Raw genomic sequence first — 21,191 nt, forward strand, 5'->3', positions numbered from 1 at the left:
TGAAAGAAAGAAAGAAAGAAAGAAAGAAAGAAAGAAAGAAAGAAAGAAAAGAAAAGAAAGAAGGAAGGAAGGAAGGAAGGAAGGAAATAAAGAAAGAAAGAAAGAAAGAAAGAAAGAAAGAAAGAAAGAAAGAAAGAAAAGGAAGGAAGGAAGGAAGGAAGGAAGGAAGGAAGGAAGGAAGGAAAGAAAGAAAGAAAGAAAGAAAGAAAGAAAGAAAGAAAGAAAGAAAGAAAGAAACTGCCAATTACAACAACGATCAAACAGTGACACATCCATACACACCTATCAGAAGGGCCGAAATGTAAAGCGCTGACATCACCAAGCGCTGGCCAGGCTGTGGAGCAGTAGGAACTCTCACTCATTGCTGGTGGGAATGCAACAATGGTACAGCCTCTTTGGAAGACAGCTTGGCTGTTTCTTACAGAAACTAAACATATTCCTGCCATACAATCCAGCAACTGCATGCCCTGGTTTTCACTAGAAGAGTCAAAAACTCATGTCCACACAAAAACCTGCATGTAGATGTTCATAGCAGCTTTATTCATACTGTCAAAACTTGGAAGTAATGAAGATGTCTTTCAGTAAGTGAATGGATAAACTGTAGTCCGTCCGGACAATGGAATAGTATTCAGCACTAAAATGAGCTATCACACCAAAATTCACACATGGAAGAATCTTAAATGCATATTGCTAAGTTAAAGAAGCCAATCTATAAAGACTTCATCCTGTATGTTTTCAATTATATAGCATTCTAGAATAGGCAAAACTATGGAAACAATATGGAAACTAAGAGATCAGTGGTTGCCAGGAACAGGGAGAAGGACTGAACAGAGGGAGTAGCGGGTTAGTTAGGGCAGTGAAACTATCATCCGTGACACTGTAAGGGCAGATGCTTATCACTATATATAGACTTGTCAAAGCCCACAGAAAGTACAACACCAAGCCCGGACCCTGATGGAGACTATGGGCTTTGGGTGATAATGACATGCCAATGTAGTTTATCAGTTTTGACAAACGTATCACTTGTGTGCTAGATGCCGAGAGTTGAGCAGGCTGGGTACCTGTGGTGCCAGGGGTATATGGAAACTCTATTCCTTCTGCTCAAATTTACTGTGAACTTGAAACTGCTTTTAAAAATGAAGGGTTTTTTTATTTTTTCCAAAAAAAAAACAAAAAACAAAAAACAAGAGAGAGGAAAAAAGTATTTGGACTTGGACTTTCTATCAGTTCACTTTTGGTAGCACTCCCAACATTTCTGATATGAAATATTAATGTGACTTTGAAATATTTATGTATGTTACATGTATACACATAAATGAATAAAGTGTGTATACACACACACACGTATACATGAAGAAAGATGCTTTGCTTTGCAAATAAATTGCTTTTCTTCCTTTTTCTGGAGTTCGTGAAATTCTGGTGTTAGAAATACACATCCTTCCTTTGTAATATGTTCCTGATGTAGCTACAATACTTTGAAATTCAAACTGTATGTGTTGCCAGATAACTTATATACCAAACTGGTATATAATCTATCAAGTCTCAGCTTTCCAGATATAAACTTAAAGTTATTAGCTCCAAAACAGCTTTTTTTTCACTCTGCATAAAAAGAGCTGTATTATTTTATATTTTTGCAAACACAATCTAGGTACTGTATCTCTCCTTTCTTCAACCCTTCCAAAAAACAACTTACCATGTTTCACTTCCACTCTGAAAAGATTACCTTCTGGGAAGGTAATAATCTGTCTCCAGAAGCCTAGGACTGATGATAGATTTTGTTAAGACAATAAAATCATGCTTGAGGTTTCGATACAATAGACCCTGTGCCTGGGAAAAGTATATTAAAATGGGGAGAAATGGACACTCTAAAGTACAGTCTGTTGGACATCTTATAGATGTCTTTAAAATTTACCCTCTGACAGTGTATTTTCCTTAAAGCACCCTACTGCTTCCTGCTCTCCCTAACCATCTGCAGTGCACCAATCCTCGTGGTTTTTCCCTTGTTTATGTAAGTCTTCCCCTTCCAAAATGGAAACTCCATGAAACCAGAGACATTTCTGTCCCTCTTGTTCACTACTGATGATCTGCATCTAGAATACTTCCAGACACAGAGCAAAATACTCAGTAAATTTTCTGCATGAATGGTCACACCATGACCCTAGCTTTGTTTTAAGTATATCTATTTATTTCAGAGAGAGAGAGAGAGCGAGAGCGCACAAACAGGGCAGAGAGAGTAAAAGTGAGAGAGAGAGAATTCCAAGCAGGCTCCACACTGTCAGTGTAGAGCCCCAGGTGGGGCTCGAACCCACAGACCCGAGCTGAAATCAAGAGTCAGACATTTAACCGACGGAGCCATGCAGGTGCCCCGAGACTAGCTATTTTAAGCAAAGGTTTACTCTGCACACATGCCTCCCCTGTATACACAACCAGGCTCCAGGTGAATGAAGGTCGAGACGGATGCTGCTCCCTTCCCAGCACTATCACCCTTTTCACCGTCAGCACAGGACTGTGCTGTTCCCGGTCACCCGATGGTTACATTTGTTCCTCTCCTGACTGCTTCCTACCTAGAGTAAACACCCCTTTGTGAGAGGAAGCTGAGTCTGTCCTATTCATCACTGGATGCCCTGAGCCTAGAACAGTCATCCCAAGTAGTAAAGGGGTTCAATAAATGTGTACAACATGAATGAACACCAGACTTCCTTAGGGGCAACTCGACTCTGATCCTGGCATGTTTCCTATAAACAGATGCCTACTCCATAACTGGGATCTGAAGTCATGATGAATTTGTGCTGTTCACATACAGGGTGAAGGTATTAAAAATGTTGACTTGAGTCAATAATGTTTTCATCATTATTATTCTATGATAATTTTGTTTAAAGTCACCCCCTCTAAAAAAATGAAAAAAAGGTATCATAGTAACAGGTACTCAAAGAGGGTAGGCTCTTAAATAACTATGAATTCAACAGTAAGGACACTGGGAGAAAATGTTTTTTTCATCTATTTTCTTGATTGAATTGTTAGCTCTCGCATTAAATCGATGCTTCAGAAACAAAAATAAAGCTTTGCAACCAATATATTTTTAATGCAGATATTGGATTCCAACGTATCAACAGAAAGCCTAATTGTGTAGGTCTTATTTTGAAATAACCACACAGAAAGAACGCTGCACAGACACATCCCTTTCCTGAAGAAACCTTAGAATGCACAGTGTTCTAAATTAATAAATTAACCTTTAAATTCATAAAGTAAATAAAATAAAATATCCTCCGGAGACAAACACATCACACCCGTTATTAGAGCAAGAGAAATCAACACCAAGAATACTAATGATGCCATCAAAGGCACGCCAGAAGCCAGCCTGACTGAAACAGACTCTAGCAGCCTTTCAGGCTGTTTATTCAACTCACTAGTTTCCTAGCTCCTCTGGAGCAGAAAGAACTAAAAGTCAGTCTGCCACCAACTCCATGGGTGGGAAAAAGAGACCACAAACAAGGCAGTCTGCCATAGTGTAAGAATTCAATGGAGAAAAGTACTGTGGAAGGCCTGAGATCAAACTCAGGAAAGCTACCCGAAAAAGACACCCGGCTAGACAGCAAGGAACAGCTTAGGAAACTGAAAACTATTTGTAGCCGACGTGAAAAGATAACCAGCTATTATTCAGACTACACAAAGGACTCATTAATAAATACGCTACATTCTTATGAAGGAACGCTGTAGGACAACTGAAAAGAATGAACCGGACCGGATTTCAACAGGAGATGGTTCTCAAAAGCACGCTCAGTGATACTTGTGCCATGATGCCACGGAAAAGAACACAGACAAAAATGGAGGCAGTTCACACTAAACTCCTCTGGAGAATAAAGAAAAGAGAGGAGCATGAATGGGCAGGAGTGTCTTCAAATTCTTAGGAAAGTTTACTTATTAAACAAAGGAAGATTTAAAGCAACTGGAACAGACTGTTAACATTTTGCTGTATTTGGCTGTTTGCTACATTATCCGTATTTTTCTGTATTTAAGTTTTTCTCCACATAAAGAAAGCTACCTTTGGTTTACATCCGATCTAGGCAATGTTTGAAATCATTTTCTTCTTGCCCAGGATGCCTTGTATATATAAGAATACTGGCATCCTGAATTGTGGAGTTGCTGAAAACCAAAATACCTACATCAACAGCCATTCTTGTGTCATTTATAAAAATCAAGGCTGGGGGTGCCTGGGTGGCCCAGTCAGTTAAGCATCTGACTCTTGATTTCGGCTCAGGTCATTATGTCACAGATTGTGGGTTCGAGCCCTGCATCAGGCTCCACGCTCACAGCACAGAGCCTGCCTGGGATTCTCTCTCCCTCTCTCTCTGCTCCTCACACACACTCACTTACTCTCTCTCTCTCTCTCTCTCTCTCTCAAAATAAGTAAACTTTAAAAAAAATCAAGGTTATCATTTAAAAATATGGTTAATGTAGCAGTGGTCTCATTAATTCAAGACAAAGATGCAAACCTAAAATGTTGACAAAATCTATTATTATAACTGTGAAGACTGGAAGCCTTGACCCATCTAGAGATTAAGTACTATCACTACTTTCCATTAATGCAACACTTTTTTTTTCTAAATAGAAAAAGAGCTAAAAGTATTACATAAGGGCTGAAGCTTTATAATCCTATCTATACTCAGTACTGAGACAAGAGCAGACAGTTGAAGAGTATTTTAAGGTAATAACACCACACCTGACTAGTATGAATTTTATGTATCAGTTCTAAAAGTGTCTCAGGCCATTAATGGTCTAATTTAACTGAATTTTTTCAAAGCACAATCTTTATGCATTGACTAACAAACATCTAGTCACTTTTCTCCTACCAGAAGACCAAAATTTGTGATTACAGTGATTTCAAAAATAAGAAGATAAGCAATATGCCACTCCAAATAAAATTCTACCTCAACAGGAGAGTGGCGAAATGGGACTCATTTTTTTCACACAAAGCAATAAGAGTCAAGACAGACGTTATGGCGGCACCTTGGGTGGCTCAGTTGGTTGAGCATCTGACTCTTGATTTCAGCTCAGGTCATGATCTCACAGTTCACGGGATGGGGCTCTGTGCTGATGGTACTGAGCCTATTTGGAATTCTCTCTCTTGTCCCTCCCCCACTAGCATTCTCTCAAAATAAAGAAATTTAAAAAAAGAAAAGACAATAAGACAGACATTATGCCCAAGTGAGGGATGTAAGTGGTGAGGGAAAAAAGGGTCCCAATTCCTCATGGTTGTAGTTGCGGTTTTAATTTGAGCAAGTTAAAAATTAGAAGTTCAAGGGGCGCCTGGGGGGCTCAGTCGGTTGAGCATCCAACTTCAGCTCAGGTCATGATCTCACAGTTTGTGAGTTCGAGCCCCACGTTGGGCTCTGGGCTGACAGCTCAGAGCCTGGACCCTGCTTCCGATTCTGTGTCTCCCTCTTTCCCTGCCCCTTCCCCGCTCGTGCTCTTTCTCTCTCTCAAAAATAAATAAGCATTAAAAAAAAAATGTAAATTAACAGTTCAAGTCAAGTGGGTAAGATACCACCACAAGTAAAAACTCCCCCGAAGTGTCCAATCTTTAGCAAAGATGACAGCACATGAAAAGCTTCCACAACGAACACATCCCCGTTCGCAGCAGACACACGGAGGGGTGAAGCAAAGCCTGTGCGGCGTTCTGCACCCCCATGGTCCACCTTGCATTTTCAGTTGGTGAACAATGAGAGAGAGCAGAACGTGCTGTCTGCTCTGGTTTCCTTTTCAACAGAGAACCTAAGTGGAGACCCCAGGAAAGAGATTACCAACCAGGTCAGCAGCTTCTTAAATTCAACCAGAGACCAGGGGAAAAGGCTGTGAGGCTTGGATAAAAAATATCTACTTCCCCCTTTCTCTGCCTTTAGGAATCATACTTATCCTTCAAAGTATCGCTCAAATGCCTCCTCCTTTGGAAAGGCTTCCCTAATCTCTCAACTGGAAAACCAAGTATTCCTTCGAATACCACATCCTAACAATAAGCTAAGGACTGCCAAATTTCTATCCACAGCCTGCTCCTCTCCCTGGATGTTGGCTTGCAGGTGCACCAAGCATCTGAAGTTTATCAGGCACCAACCACCCCCTGGAGTCCCACTCCCCTGCCCCAAACCCACTGCTTCCCCATCTCAGGAAAAGGAACCACCCCTCACCAAAATACTCGGGCCAAAAGCAGGGATCTTAGTTCCCTCTTCTCCACGCTCCACTCTGCACGAAACCCATCAGCCAGGTCTACCTACAACACACATCTGGAATGCGAGCACCTGTCACCACATTCTCTCCACGGCGGCCGCCCTCCCTGGTCCTAGCCACGGTCCGTCTTGTACACTTGGCCTGGGTTATTGTAGTAGCCTTACGGCTTCCATACACGCCATCACCCACACACCTCCCTTCCCTCCCGTCTCTCGGAGCCCACTCTCCCCACCCCACGCCATGGCCATTTAAACACAGACTCCAGGGAAGCCTGCTGGTTCAGACAGTAGAGCGTGCAACCCCTGATCTTGGGGTTGTAAGTTCGAGCTCCGCATGGGGTGTAGATTAAAATCTTAATACATTAAATAAATAAATAGGAAAGGAGAGGAAAGGAGGGGAAAGGAGCGGAGCGGAAAGGAAAGGAGCGGAAAGGAGCGGAAAGGAGCGGAAAGGAAATCAGACTCTTGCTCAGAACCCTCCATGGTGTCTCGAGCACTCACAACGAAATCCCAAGTCCCTGCTGTGGCTGGCCTACCAGAGGGCTCCTCCTTCCTCTCTGAGCCCCTCCTCTACTGTCCACTAGAGAACTCCTTTTCTGCGGGCACCTGAGCTTCCTGCTCCTTGAACACTCCAAGCTCGGTGCCTTCTGGTGCCCTGCACTTGCCCCTGCCCTTGCTTGTCTGGAATGCTCTTCCCTCAGATGTGTGTATGGCTTGCACACTCATTTCAAACAGGTCTCACCTCAAATATCACCTTCTCAGGAACACAGCCTTCTCCAGTCACTGCTTGCTTGCTTGCTTTCCTTCTTTCCTTCCTTTTCTCTCTTTCCTTCTTTCTTTCCTTCTCTTTCTCTTTCTTTCTTTCTTTCTTTTTTTAACGTTTATTTATTTTTGAAGGAGAGAGAGACAGAGCATGATCAGGGAAGGGGCAGAGAGAGAGGGAGACAGAGAATCTGAAGCAGGCTCCAGGCTCTGAGCCGTCAGCATAGAGCCCAACAAGGGGCTCGAACTCACAAGCCATGAGATTACGACCTGAGCCAAAGTCAGATGCTTCACCGACTGAGCCACCCAGGTGCCCCTCCAGTCAGCCTCTTGAAAAGAAAACCCACTGCCAAACCCCTTTAACCTGTGCACAACACCTCCCTTCCCACCGCCACACTCAGCAGCTACTATTATCTGGCACCAAGTTACACACATTTCCTGTTTGTTTATTTATTTAGTGCCCATCGTCCCTACTGGAAGATGAGCTCACTAAGGCAAGGGTTTGTCAGTTTTTCACCTCGGTCTCTCAAGTATCCAGAACGATACTTAGCACGTTCTAGGCATTCAAACAGGAACTGATGAATGAACTGCCCGGCAGCTGTGCTAAGCCCCCAGCCACAGACATGGCTCTGCTGCTCCTACCCGAACCCCGGGGAGACCTGAAGCATGCTGGGAGGACCATTCCAGGACCCATCCAGAATTAGGAAACAGGAATGTGAGACTGAGGCTCTAGGACGATATATCTGCAGGGGGAGGGGGAAGAAATGATCAGACACCAGTTAACATTCAGTCGTGCCAGGTCCGGGATGCCTGGCTGGCTCGTCAGTAGAGCATGCGACTCTTGGACCTCGGGGTTGTAAGTCAAGCCCCATGTTCTGGGTAGAGATAACATTAAAAATCTAAGATAGGAAATCTTCTTAAAAATGAATAAATAGGGGCACCTGGGTGGCTCAGTCGAGCGTCCAACTTTGGCTCAGGTCATGATCTCGCAGTTCATGAGTTCAAGCCCCACATCGGGCTGGCTGCTGTCAGTGCAGAGCCCGCTTCCGATCCTCTATCCCCCCTTTCTGCCCCTCCCCCACTTGCACAAACACTCACGCGCACTCTCTCTCTCTCTCAAAAATAAACATTTAAAAATAAATAAATAAATAAATAAATAAATAAATGTATGTATGTATGTATGTATGTATGTATGTATGTATCTACGTGCCAGGTCTATTTCAAACACTTCACCTGTATTAACTCATTTAATCCTAACATGCCCCATAGTGAAGGATATGAGGCACAGGGAAGTTAAATACTTTACCAAAGATCTTATGACCCATATGACATAGGGCCCAAGATTCACATCCAAGCAGTTTGGCCCCAGAGTTCACACTCTTTTAACTCAAGGGTTTTATATCACCACTCACTGCACTGAATACTATATTAAAGGTAATACGTAACATCTTACGTAAACACAGGAGGGTGGGGAGAGTGGGGGCTGAACGCTGAGGGAAGGGCTGGAGTCTGAAAAGATGAACCGACACGCTTTCGGGGCTGGAGGAAAGCCCTGGTGAAGGCAGTGTGAAGCGACTGAAGTGGGGTCTTTGCGGAGGAAAACAGAGGGTCACAGCCGAGGCGGCACGAGGGAAGTGGATGAAGCTGACAAATGCTCTTTAAAAAGTTTACAGTTCAGGGCACCTGGGTGGTTCAGTCGGTGGAGCTTCCAGCTCTCAGTCTCGGCTCAGGACCTGATCTCATGGTTCGTGGAACGGAGTCCCCACACCGGACTCTTTGCTGACAGCACGGAGCCAGCTCGGGATTCTCTCGCTCTTGCTCTCTCTCTCTCGCTCCCCACCCCCCACCCCCGCTCAATCTCTCTCTAAATCGCAACATAAATAAACTTAAAAAAATACAAAATAAAATAAAAACCTTACAGTTTAAGTAAAAATAAACTGTAAAAACTAATTACCTTAACCCTATGCAAGTATGACAATGAGCTCTGCATGAGGAAATGAAAGGAAGAATATTAAAATAATTCTGGGGGGCGGGGGGGGGGGCGCCTGGGTGGCTCAGTTGCTTGAATGTCCAACTTCAGCTCAGGTCATGATCTCACAGTATATGAGTTCGAGCCCTGTGCTGGGCTCTGTGCTGAAAGCTTGGGGCCTGGAGCCTTCTTCGGATTCTGTGTCTCCCCTTCTCTCTCTCCCTCCCCCACAGATAGACTCTGTGTGTCTCTCTCTCAAAAATAAATAAACATTAAAAAAAATTTTTTTAATAAAAAATTAAAAAAAATAATTCTAGGAAGGTAAGTGTGAAGAAAAAAATGGGCTTCTCTTTTCTGACAGGGGCTCTGAAAGTTTCCATTGCCTCTACAGCATTTAGTATAAACCAGAAATAAGAAGGTATGTATCTGCACATATTTGACTATGTATATGAGTGTGAGCGCATGTGTGCGTGCGTGTGTGTGTGTGTGTGTGTGTGTCTGAGGGCTTCTTATTCTGAACAGCATATAAATACTATAGTTGTTAACATGGAAAATAAAAGCTGACACTGTTTAAAAAAAGGAAAACAAAAGCGCAATTTTGAAAGGCTTTGATCCTGGCCTAGGAATTCTGAACACTAACCCATGTGATCTAGGGAGCCAATGAACGCCTTAAAATAAAGAAATGACATGATCAAATTTCAATTTTAGAAAAATAACTCTGAAAACTGTATACAGGATAGTTTGAAGGGTGAGGGAAGTAGGGAGAATCAGGAATGGAGCTGGGACAGGGGGAAGAATCCGGAAGGGAAGGGGCCTATCCTCGGGATGTGGCAGTGGAGATCAAAGCAGCAAAGGGGTGCATGTGGTGCTGAATACAATGGCTTGAGCGGGTGTCGGGTGTCGGAGGCGGAGCCTCGGGGCGACAGGAGTTTGGGACCTCTGGATCACCCAGCAGACTGGAGGGGCCATTCCCAAGATGTGAAAGACCCGCTGGACGGGAACACGTGGATGAACTCTGCACGCAGAGTACAGGACACGTGGAGTCTGGGGCACCTGCGTGACAACCCGACAGGCAGGGATGGCAGGAGGCACACCGCAGAGATCAGAAGACCTGCTTGGAGATACAAATTTGGAAGTTTTCTGTGTAGAAGGGACAGCTGAAGGCGCTGCTAATGAGAAAGCAGAAAGAAAACGGTTAAACGGAGAAGACGGAGGACAGAGCCTGGGTCATGTCAACACCCGGTAAAAGAAACGCTGAAGAGGTGGGCAGTTCACCGGAAAAGTCAAAGATAAATGTCGCAGAGAGAAACCCGGTGAAGCACGAGAGGTTTCAGTGGAGCGGTGAGGCCTGAAAAGTGACAGGGAAGTGAAGGCGTAAGCCAGTGACTGAGAGTCCGTGTTTCCAGAAATGCAGCTGTGATGGAAGGCTGGGCGTCCGCGTCCGCAGGGGAAGATCTGGGGTACGCGACTTCTTTTCGGGAAGGGAAACGGAAGCACGTCTGCAGGCACCGGGCAGGAGGTAAGTAGAGGAGCAACGTGAGACACCGGACGGGCTGGCTAACGGAGCAAGATGCCATCTGCGACGCGAAAGGAGCGGGCCAAGGATACAGGGTGAGGGAGCAGTTCGGACTCTGAAACGGCGGGGGAGGACGGGCGGGAAGAGAAGCGTGCAGCCAGACGGAAGCGCCAGCACGGTGGGAACCCTTGAATGTCCCTGAGCGGAGGGCACAGGGTCCACACGGGTCCGCACAGAATGGACCCGTTCTGCGTGGCGGAAGACAACCTCTGCAAAGCCCCAGCACCGGGGAGAAGGAACGGCTGGAACCTGAGTGGAGGAGAGAAGACGCCGGAGACCAAGGGCGACAGGCACGGACCATTTTCCGGGTCTTGTTACAAAACGTACACTTCACTCTTTTGACAACGGGGAGACATTCAATGATTTCAGGCAAGCAAGAGATGAGCTGGACCTGCGCATGTGAAAGCGTCACCAGGACGGAGACAAGACAGAGGACTCAGACAGGAAGGCCAGCGAAGAGGTAGGACAGTCACCCGGGGGAAGCAAGGCAGCCACGGAGGAACAAGGAAGAAGGGGCAGATCTGAGTCACGGGCTTTCTGAGTCACCGAACCGGTCAACTGCGCGGACGTGGGCCCCGCTCACACAGCAGTCCCTGCGGGACGAGGAGCCGGGAAGAGAAAAAGACAAGGGAGCGAGGCGTGCGGTTTGGCACCTACTGCACCCCCCGCCCCCGCGGCCCCGTGTATGGGCTCGGGTCAGGCCCGCGGTCCTCTGGCGGTCACCGGGTCACCTGCAAGTGCCAAGGAAGACCTCCCCAGCGGGGACGAGGGAGGACAGTGAGGGACGCTGAGAAGGAAAAGCGAGAAGAGGTGGAGAAAACCTATCGCCCTGAGCATTCGCAGCAGGACTCCAGGGGGAGCGGGCAAAAGTGGGCCCCTGGGTGGGAGAAGCCCGCGGGGACGAGGCTGGGGACGGAAGCAGGGCTCGGGAGCAGAGGGGCGCGTGCTGAGGCAGCAACAGGGGGGTGCCCGGGTGCCGGGGAAATGGCCATTAGGACCGCTACATCCAGGAGCTTGCGAGGAAAAGAAGGAACGTGAAGGGGGAACCAGTAAGGAGGGCAACCAAGACTGAGGTGGACGAGACGACGCTCAGGTGCGTACCGAAAACGACTAAGCCGCCAGCACCCAGCACCGCGCTCAGCGTTGGATAGTAAAGAAAGAGAGAAACTATCTCTGCGGGAGAAAGGCAGCAAACGCATTCATTTAAAAAAATGAGAGGAGAAAATAAAAAGACCCAAATGAACTGACGAAGTTCCTCGGGACTTCTCCAGATGACCTCGCATGTTTCTCCCCCTCCGCCATTCTCTGACACCGGAGGTCAACGAGACACCCACGGGAACTGCGATCCTTCTGTCCCCAAATTACACGAGAAGTTCTGAACGAATACACCTGCAGATTCTCTAAGGCGTGATTCATGGCTTTCCTTCATCCAATTAGTAAAGCAGTGTCTGACTTTAAGAAGGTCAAAAAGCATGGACTTAGATTTTCAGAGCAGTCCATCAGGATACATTTATATGCCAACAAATCAATTCAACCAACAGAATGAGAATTCAAATAAGCCTCCACAAGGACAAACCTTTGGTTTTTCAGCAAATCCCTCTTTCTAGTCTTAGGTATGCTTCTATTTCAAATGGTCCTACGGAATACTAAAAAGATGACCGTGTCCAGGGTTGTGTCCTTTCTTTGGGGTTAGTGGAAGAAAACCATAGGAAAAGAATATATTCATTACTAAGTGAAAGAAATCAATCTGAAAAGGCTACATACTCTGATTCCAACTCCACGATATTCTGAAAAAGATAAAACTATGGAGACCGTAAAAAGATCAGTAGCTGCCAGCGGCTGGAGAGAAGAGAGGGATGAGTAGGTTGAAAAACAGGATTTTTAGGGCAATGAAATTACTCTTCATAATATTATTATGGTAGATACGTATCATTATACATTGTCCAAACCCGAAGTGTGAACCATAATACAAGCTATGGACTTTAGGAGATTATAATGTAGCCGTGTAGGTTCATAAATTGTGACAAATGTGCTACTCCCATGGGCGGTGTTGATAACGGGGGAGGCTATGCCTGTGGGAACAAAGGGTATATTCAAAATCTCTGTACCTTCCTGTTACCTTTACCGGGAATCTAAACCTGCTCCAAAAAAAAGAAGAAAACAAAACAAAACAAAACAAAAAAAGCAAACAAAAAAGGAAAGGTGAGGGTCTCAAAAAGTACCTGGAGAAAAAGAAGGCATGTTCTATTAGTCATTGCTGGAAAAACTAAAGAAGCAAAACCCACAGGAGTTTGCATTCTAGAAGAGAAAATAAAGCAGTTAGAAAATGAAGCACCCAAGAGTAAGACATAAAATATGCAAATGATATACCATCTGTACAATCTGTGCAATCTGAGGAGATGCAGAAAAAAGCTAGATGAGAAAAGGTCTAAGAATACTCAGGAAAGGTTGACGGAATCCTGACACTGACTGAACTTTTAAACAGGACCAAGAGGGTTTGTTAATTAAATACCCGGGCGCCCACTAAGGCACTAGCAGGTTCTATGGGAAACACAAGCCCCAGTTTCTGCCCTCAAGGGGCTTTCCATCTTCCTGCTTCAGCTAAAACAAACTTGAATGTCCCGTTCTCAAGGCTAGAGCTGGATGGAACAGCCAGTGATGTTCAGGTCAAGCCCCCTCATCCAACAGAAGAGGAAATCAAAGCCAGTGAGATTAGCAGAGGGTCTCCCAAGTGACAGCGCCAGAGGGAACGAAGCCCCCACCCTTCGTAATACAAAACACACACGCTGTGCCGCTGAGAGACTGGTGCAAATTATACCTCTTCAGAGTCCAGGCCTAGGTCCTCTCACTTCTAAACCGGAGATGACGATGATACTGACTTCTCAGACAGGTGCCATTCCTTTCCTCCCCTTCTTTCTACTCTACCATAGCTGCTGACTGATGCGACCGAAGGAAAATAGTAGCAGCTAAGCGACAATCATATGGGGGTCGCAGGCACTAGAAAAGAAAGGGCCTCACGTAGGCCAGCGGGTGGCAGAAGGGAAGATGCGGTGATAATACCAGGACACAATTTTTAACACTAACACATTAATGACATGGTCAGAAGTGATCGAGTTAGAACGTGAGTTCCTAGGGGAGAAAAGAATTGGAAGAAAGGTATGTTTAACGTCAGTCAGGCGCTCCAAGGTTCCAGAACAACTCTGCGCTTCACGCCAGCATTCGAGGCGGCCATCACAGGCCGAGATGACAAGGAAGCACCTTTCCTTCCTTTTTCTCTCCTTTCTCTTTCAATTCTCCTTCTCGAGGCCCACTGTCCTACTTCCAGACCCCCTTTCATCTTCCTAACAACATAATAAATAAGAAAACCTAGGGCCTTCCTACTCAGCCACACGCCCACTGGTCGCCAAGGGAAGAGATACAGCCAACGTACGGATAAAGGACACGGGCCTTGCGGGCAGATCTCGTTCAAATCCCAGCTCCACCCCTAATTCAGGTTCCTGAACCTGAACATCCTAACTGTTTCCACTTCCTAAGCTGTTGTAAGAACTACATGAATGAGCAGGTACAGAAAAATGCCTCGCACACAGTAAGAGCCCAGCAAGACACAAATCTCAGATGCCCCCTTCCCTGTGAGATCGAAACCCCGAAGAGGAACCCGCACAGCTTCGTCTAAGCTCCCAGGTGGAGACGGCCCGTAAGTGCGCTGTCTCCAGGGTCTGCCCTGCCCTCTACCACCTACAGGCTGGGAACCTTGCGAGCCAGGACTCCTCAGTCCCCGACCCAATGCCTGGTCCACAGAAGCTTTCGCTATGTGGTGGTGGAACCCACCCTCCATCAGCCACATGTTCTGTTCCTTCCACCAGACAAGAAGGCGCGGTCTGTCCATGAAGAAAACCTCAAAGGATGAGCTGTGGAAAAGGAAGACACCCAAAGTGTTCACAACTGGACGACCGTCTGTTACGCACACAATCATCATATCCGTGCAGGTCTCCAAACCCTCTCCAGCTGGACGTGTATGCGTGTAGGTCATCACGCGGGGGAGCGAGGCTTCCCAAAGCACAGCTCGTACAGAATAAAACGACACTTTCTGTTACTATACCCCGTGAAGTAGTCTCTTTCGGCAGTCGAGAAACCTCTGGTTATCTACTAACTTACCCTTTTCGCTTCCGGCTGAAGGCAGGGGCCTAGCAGGAGCATCGGGACTAACGGGTTTATAGCCCCACCAGCAGAGCCGAAGGTGGCACCTGAAAGGTCATTTATGTTAGATATTCCTATCTACGATACCCACTTCGCAAAACTGCAAACCTGTGACTTCCCTATCACGCACACACTTCACACTACCGTCCAAAGACTCAATAACACAGCTGCAAATTACTCGAAAGCTAACGTTTTCTACACACACAGAATCATTAAGTACCATCAAGATCTGATATAAAAAGTGAATATTCACAAGGTAAACCAAAGAATGCTACACAGTCATCGACATGAACTTTTTAAATAAAAAGTACGGTCCAGAATCCTTCATAAAAAACTCCACGAAGAATAATTTTTAATTAATTAACATTCTTAAGAAATTATCCTGACAGCTACTAACACTTCCTTAACGGTTATGAATCCTCTGCATTCCTCCCCCAGGAATGAATCCCTTTATGAGTTCGTTCTGAAGAGCTGACGGGGACGTACCGAAAAGAAATGGGCTTTAGCGCCAGGCACACCAGGGTGAAATCCCTGCACCACCATTTACCACCGCAGCCTCCTTCAGGGGCCCGCTGTCTAACCCCCGAGTAACTGACCTCACAGGACTGTGGCGCGGGGTAAACGAGATAGAAAACAGAAAGCATCTATGGACAGTCCTTACACTCTGTGCACTATTTCCTGGAAATTAAACATCCATCTTCCAGAAATGTTCGTCCTTCCCCTACCTTTGCTCTTCCAAATGAACATCCGCATACAGCCACTGCTTTTAACTCCACGCCCAGCCCAGAGGGGAAGCAGGGGGAGTCGCCCACTCAGCCCCTTACAAGTAAATATGCCCTCTGCTCCTAGCTCGCTAGGTTCAGCTTTCCGTTCCGCCCTTCTCTGGCGCTCTCCAAGCCTTAGACAGTCAGTCCAAGCAACTCAGAGTTGTAAAGGTTCCAAGCCGCATCACGAGCAATTGACATGTAGGTAAATGGTCCCGGGGTCCATCCCATTGCCTTAGAGAACAATCCAAAACACACAAACAACAGTCTCTCTCTCTCCCCCAAATACGTATTTCCCTAACCACCCTTCCCAGATAGGCTGACGCTGCAGGAGCCTACTGAACTGCCAACTGTATACACACTCAAACATTATCACAGGTTATCTGTAACAATGTGGACCCACTAGCAACACTGGCTGCCCACGCGGACGTGGACACACACCCATAAACCACAAAGTCTGACTGAAGACATTATCTGACACTGATGAAAAGAAAAACTAACCTACTAGTCAAAGACTGATGATAACCCTCTGGAAAGATAAAGGAAAACTCTAAGGTGGTGTTGCTACAGCTTTACAGTTCTGTCTAAAACGTTATTAAAAGAAAGCACTTCAGGAGTGCTTCCCATGGAACCATGCCATTTTCTCAGTGATTTTTTTTCCCATGCGAGGCAAGAAAGGCTAAAGCACTTTAAGTTGTATCTAAACATCAACAGCTTCTGTTAACACATTTAACATTTTGAAAAATAGATATTCTAGAGATACTTTTCTGCCCCGCTGATTTAAAAAAAAAAAAATCTTAAAATGTCTGTCAAGTCCGGTAACTTTGTTTCCATAAACAAAGCTTCCTTAAACGACTCTTGTTTTTGTAAAGCCAGCAGCCCAGGTCTGTCAGGTAGAAACTTCAAAGAAGGCACACAGCCACTGAGCAAGGGCCAAAGCAAGCGCAGATACGCTATGCTGATGACAGCCTGAAAGGGGCCTAAAAGGATAGAAAACGAGGAAGCGAGCCTAGAAAGCATAATGTAACTTTGTTTTTAACACAATCCCTGCTGCAAAATTACTGCGCGGAAGGCTTTTATTTTATTTTATTAAAGACACTCTATGGCAACCTTGTCTTGACTAATGGAACTCAGCACTCTTTCTTGTCACCTTGCTGAAAGCTGCGCTCATTTGTTCCAAATCATGGTCAGCCTTCAGATGGCAAATTTTTCAAATACAGATGGGGAGTGGATGAGGCGATCTTTGGAGATGATTCCTTATGTAAAAACTCAAGTTTCAGATTTTAAAAATCGAGCCTCAGGGGAGTACCAACATAGTTTACATGGAGTTACACGGAGTATCCAAGGCGTTATATGCAGTTTATTATGGTTTGCGTGGAGTTACCAGGAGTAACCAACATAGTTTACTCCCTTGACTCTTCCCCTAATTTTCAACTATGCAGTGGTCATATCGCAGGGTCAAAGTTCTCAGTATTTTGTCCTCAGCATTAGAAAAAAAGATGCTATCCCACTGTAATAAATAACAGACAGTGACAATAATGTTTAAGAGTTCATGTCTTTAATAAGCATCAGCTCAGACTAATTATCTTAATAAATCCACACACAGATGCAAAGCTACCAGGTAATTATGAAGAGAACTATGATGCAAGTTACAACCACACACATCTAGGAACTATCACCATTTTCCAGATACGAGGACATGGCCAAGTCTACCCATTTTTTCCACTTAAGGAGTTAACCACGAAGATGGTAAGTAAGCGAATAAAAGAAAGTTAACTTCTGGTTCACATTCTTCCCCAGGAACATAAAGTCAGAAGTAAACAGTACAATCTAAGAAGACTGAAGTTTGATTAAAGCTTAGTAAGTTTAATGCCACTTGCTTTTGATGAGCAAGCTGGTTAATAATTAAATAAATGAAGATAATCTATTCAGGATGGATTGAAACCACGACCATAAAGAATCTTAAGCACACTGCTGACATTTTGTTGTGCTGTAAAACACAGCCTGTTCTACGTGATCAAGAAACGTTAAGGAAATCAGTGCTATACTAAAGCAAGAGAACTCACGTTGTACTTAGCATCTGAAAGATAGTTACTGCATTGAACTGACTATATCTACAAGGTTTTATATTTTTTGGCTTCCTAAACAATATTAAATGACACATTAACTTAAGGGGATGGACTAGTGATTCCAAGCATGCTTTCTTCACACACAAGACGGGGTCGGGCACCGACCTTCCATCCACAGTGCCCAGGTTCCTATTTTCTCCCCAAGGTGGTAATTAACCACACCAATCTACCGGCGCCAACCCTACTGACCAACAGCGAGACTTCTTGAAGGCCAGTGGTTTAGTCTCAGACTAAAGCAAAGATCCACAGCGGGTTTAAACCTTAACTAATCACCCATGAGGACGGTTAACAGTCCACTCTCATGTGCCTGTGTCATGGGCTAGGATGTGAAGAAGGATTAAGAGTCCTGGACAATGACCAAAAAAACACAAGACATACTATTTACCGCAGACGGAATCTGATAGAAGGGGATAGAGAACAGAAAGAAAATAAGAGACCAAAACGCCCTGAAAGTGACTTGTTCAGAAAGCTGCCTCTGAGCTGGGCAACAAGTGGGACCTCAGAGTTGGGAGCTGCAAAGGAAAGTAGTTAGGCCTTGAAAGAAATGAGATCAACAGAAAGAGCCACAAGGCAAAGCACACACTTCACAGGTTTCCAAAGACCCTTAACTCTTTCAGAAAGGTCCTCCCGTCCAAATGAGCCTCTACTATTTCAACACGGCAGATGTCACGGTGCCATGCTTCTTCCAGGAAGCCTGCAGTCCTTCTCCTTCTAATACTTAACACCGGCAGCCCGGCACTTTCTGGAAGTCTGAACAACAAGTCACATAAGTCTATGTTCTTTTCCTCCGTAACATCCTTAACTTCAACATAATCACACAGATGTCCGAGATGTGGGGCTCCTGGATGGCTCAGTCGGTTAAGCGTCCAACTCTTGGTTTTAGCTCAGGTCATCATCTCACAGTTCTTGAGTTCAAGCCCCACATCAGGCTCTGCACTGGCAACTTGGAGCCTGCTTGGGATTCTCCCTCTCTGCCCCTCCCCTACACATACACACACACACACACACACACACACACACACGGAGCCTGCTTGGGATTCTCCCTCTCTGCCCCTCCCCTACACACACACACACACACACACACACCCACTCTCTCTCTCACTCTCTCAAAATAAACTCAAGAAAAAGAAAAGAAAAGAAAAGAAAAGAAAAGAAAAGAAAAGAAAAGAAAAGAAAAGAAACAAAGAAAAAAATGTCCAAAATGAAAAAGATTCAAACATATATAATCCCATATCATCTAAGGCTGAATCTGAAAGATGGTTCCTGGGGGGGCTCAGTCGCTTAAAGCCTCCAACTTTGGCTCAGGTCATAATCTCACAGTTCATGAGTTCCAGCCCCCCATCAGACTCTATGTTGACAGCTCAGAGCCAGGATCCTGCTTTGGATTCTGTGTCTCCCTCTCTCTCTCTGCCCCTCCTCCGCTTGCGCACTCTCTCTCTCAAAACTAAACATGAAAAATTTTGAAAAAGAAAAAAAAAGATGACTCTTGGGGCACCTGGGTGGCTCAGTTGGTTAGATGTCAGACTCCCAATTTCGGCTCAGGTCATGATCTCATGGTTTGTGGGTTCGAGCCCCACACTGGGCTCTATGCTGACAGTACGGAGCCTGCTTGGGATTCTCTCTCCCTCTCTCTGCTCCTCCCCACTTGTGCACATGTGTGCACATGTTCTCCCTCTCTCTCTCAAACATAATTAAGTAAATAGATATTTTTAAAAAAATAAATAAAAGATGATTCTTTTATTCCTTTAAAAGATAATTAACTTTTAGGGCACCTGGATGGCTCAGTCAGTTAAGCGTCCAACTCTTGGTTTCCGCCTAGGTCATGATCTCACAGTTCATGGGCGTGAACCCCACATTGGGCTCTGTGCTGACAGCCTGGGATTCTCTCTCTCCCTCTCTCTCTCTGTCCCTCCCCTGCTCTCCTATGCCTGGTCTCTCTCCTTGCCGCTCTCAAAATAAACTTTAAAAAAATAAAAATAAATAAAAGATAATTAACTGTTTTCCTTTGGATGATAATTTGTGTTATTTTAGGCATTTTAATTAATGCCTTATTAAGTGAGCTTGCAGGTTTGATTCTTCGAAGTAAACCACCTGAAGTCAGAGTCATCACCCTAAGTAACTTGGAAGACAAAAGTGGCAATTCTCATCCTGAAATGAATGAACTGTATACAGCAAGCCAGAGGACAGAGTCTCTATTCTAAATTGTCTTAGCCCTCAGCTTAAAGCAAATAAACCAATCTCATAAAGCGGTATCTACATATGACTGCAGATGCCTTTTCTGAAGTCATGAGCCAACAGCTTTTTCAACAATCTGACACCCTGACTTTTCTTGGACCACTCTCCTAGCACAAATATCCAGTGACTCTGGCCATCATGACTTTGGCCAACCTAGGGCCAGAAGGGTCATTGTTTCTCTAGCTACACCTCGCAGGTAAAGAAGTTGAAATGAGGAAACCAGTTGTCTAAATACAACCAGTTGTCTAAATACAACCACCAAGCTCTGTAAAATACTGTGCATTTACAAAGCTGCTGAACAGCCATGACATCACTCCAAAGCAACAACACAACTTTCTACGGGAGGCTAGGTAGATGTGAGTTCCATCCCATGGACTGAGTTCACCCCAGACTTCGTGCAGTGAAGTTGCCAGCCCAATATCAAACATCTCTAACTGAAAGAACCAGAACAAAAACTTCAATTTTCTCAAATCAGTGCCTCTTTGCATAACACAACATTGGAGGAGTGTTATGTACTGGGGGCAGGTTCGGGGGGTGGGAATCAATCAAGGGACTACCTAAGGAGAAGCAACACAATTTGAATTTGGATACTGGCTGAGTCTGCGCACAGGCCTCGAGCCTTACTCCTGTCTCCTAGCTAGCCTCACGCCCTACCTTGCCTTGCAACCCCAGCGAACGCTGCTTGCTGCTGTCACTCAGAACTACCAGTGGCACCCCAAAGGGGCTCACTCAGCCTTCCTGCCTCCAGACATGGCATTCCCTCTGCCTGACGTACTCCCCACCCACTTCTTCTTCTAGTTTGCTTCCAGCTGACCTTTAAACTCAGCTCAAATGACATCTTTTTCAGGAGCGGACCTCCCTGGTGCTCTCGGAGCTCTACGATCACCTTAGATCGTGGCACTGTCCTGGTTGATTCTGTCATCTGCCCCCTTCCCTTAAGTCCTGGAGTGAGGGGTTGAGGGAGAAGGCGACTCATCTCCCCTGGTTTCTGACACGTGGAACAGGCACTCAGTAAACGTGTGTGAACAAAATGAACGAAAGTGCCAATACTCAGGAGTAGCCAGGCCCTGCTTCTGGGGTGCAGAACCTCAGACAATTCAAGTGGAAACCATCGCCCTCCACATTCACTGTAGCTACTCGGGTTCCCTTCCCAGCCTGGCTGCTCTAGAATGAGGCCGTGAGAACATCACGCAAGCCGAAGCACTGTCACCGAATGACAATCCACGTTAGGTTCGGGGGGCTTTTTTGTTTTTGTTTGATGTTCATTTCAACCGGAAACTCTTTGGTTCTTTACATATTTAGAATCTTTTCCGATTGTTATTTTGGGAGGCAAAGTGA

The 21,191-nt window shown here is 45.4% G+C and overlaps 1 protein-coding gene across 2 annotated transcripts in view; it reads right to left on the reverse strand.

Moving 5' to 3' along the window:
- The window catches only part of VAPB (VAMP associated protein B and C), a 52,681-nt gene that overhangs the window by 29,758 nt on the left and 1,732 nt on the right, over positions 1–21,191 (reverse strand). Inside the window, exon 1 of one of the 2 annotated variants that reach the window (XM_053199780.1) lies at positions 17,724–17,745. The exons of the other annotated variant lie outside the window; for it this stretch is intronic. Within the exon in view, the coding sequence (XP_053055755.1) occupies positions 17,724–17,730 (7 nt within the window). The 5' untranslated portion in view covers positions 17,731–17,745. Of the gene's footprint in view, positions 1–17,723; positions 17,746–21,191 lie in introns of those variants that run through there. 2 annotated transcript variants of the gene reach the window in all.

The sequence above is a fragment of the Acinonyx jubatus genome, chromosome A3 (genome assembly GCF_027475565.1).
Source record: "Acinonyx jubatus isolate Ajub_Pintada_27869175 chromosome A3, VMU_Ajub_asm_v1.0, whole genome shotgun sequence".
In the NCBI taxonomy this organism is placed as follows: domain Eukaryota; kingdom Metazoa; phylum Chordata; class Mammalia; order Carnivora; family Felidae; genus Acinonyx; species Acinonyx jubatus.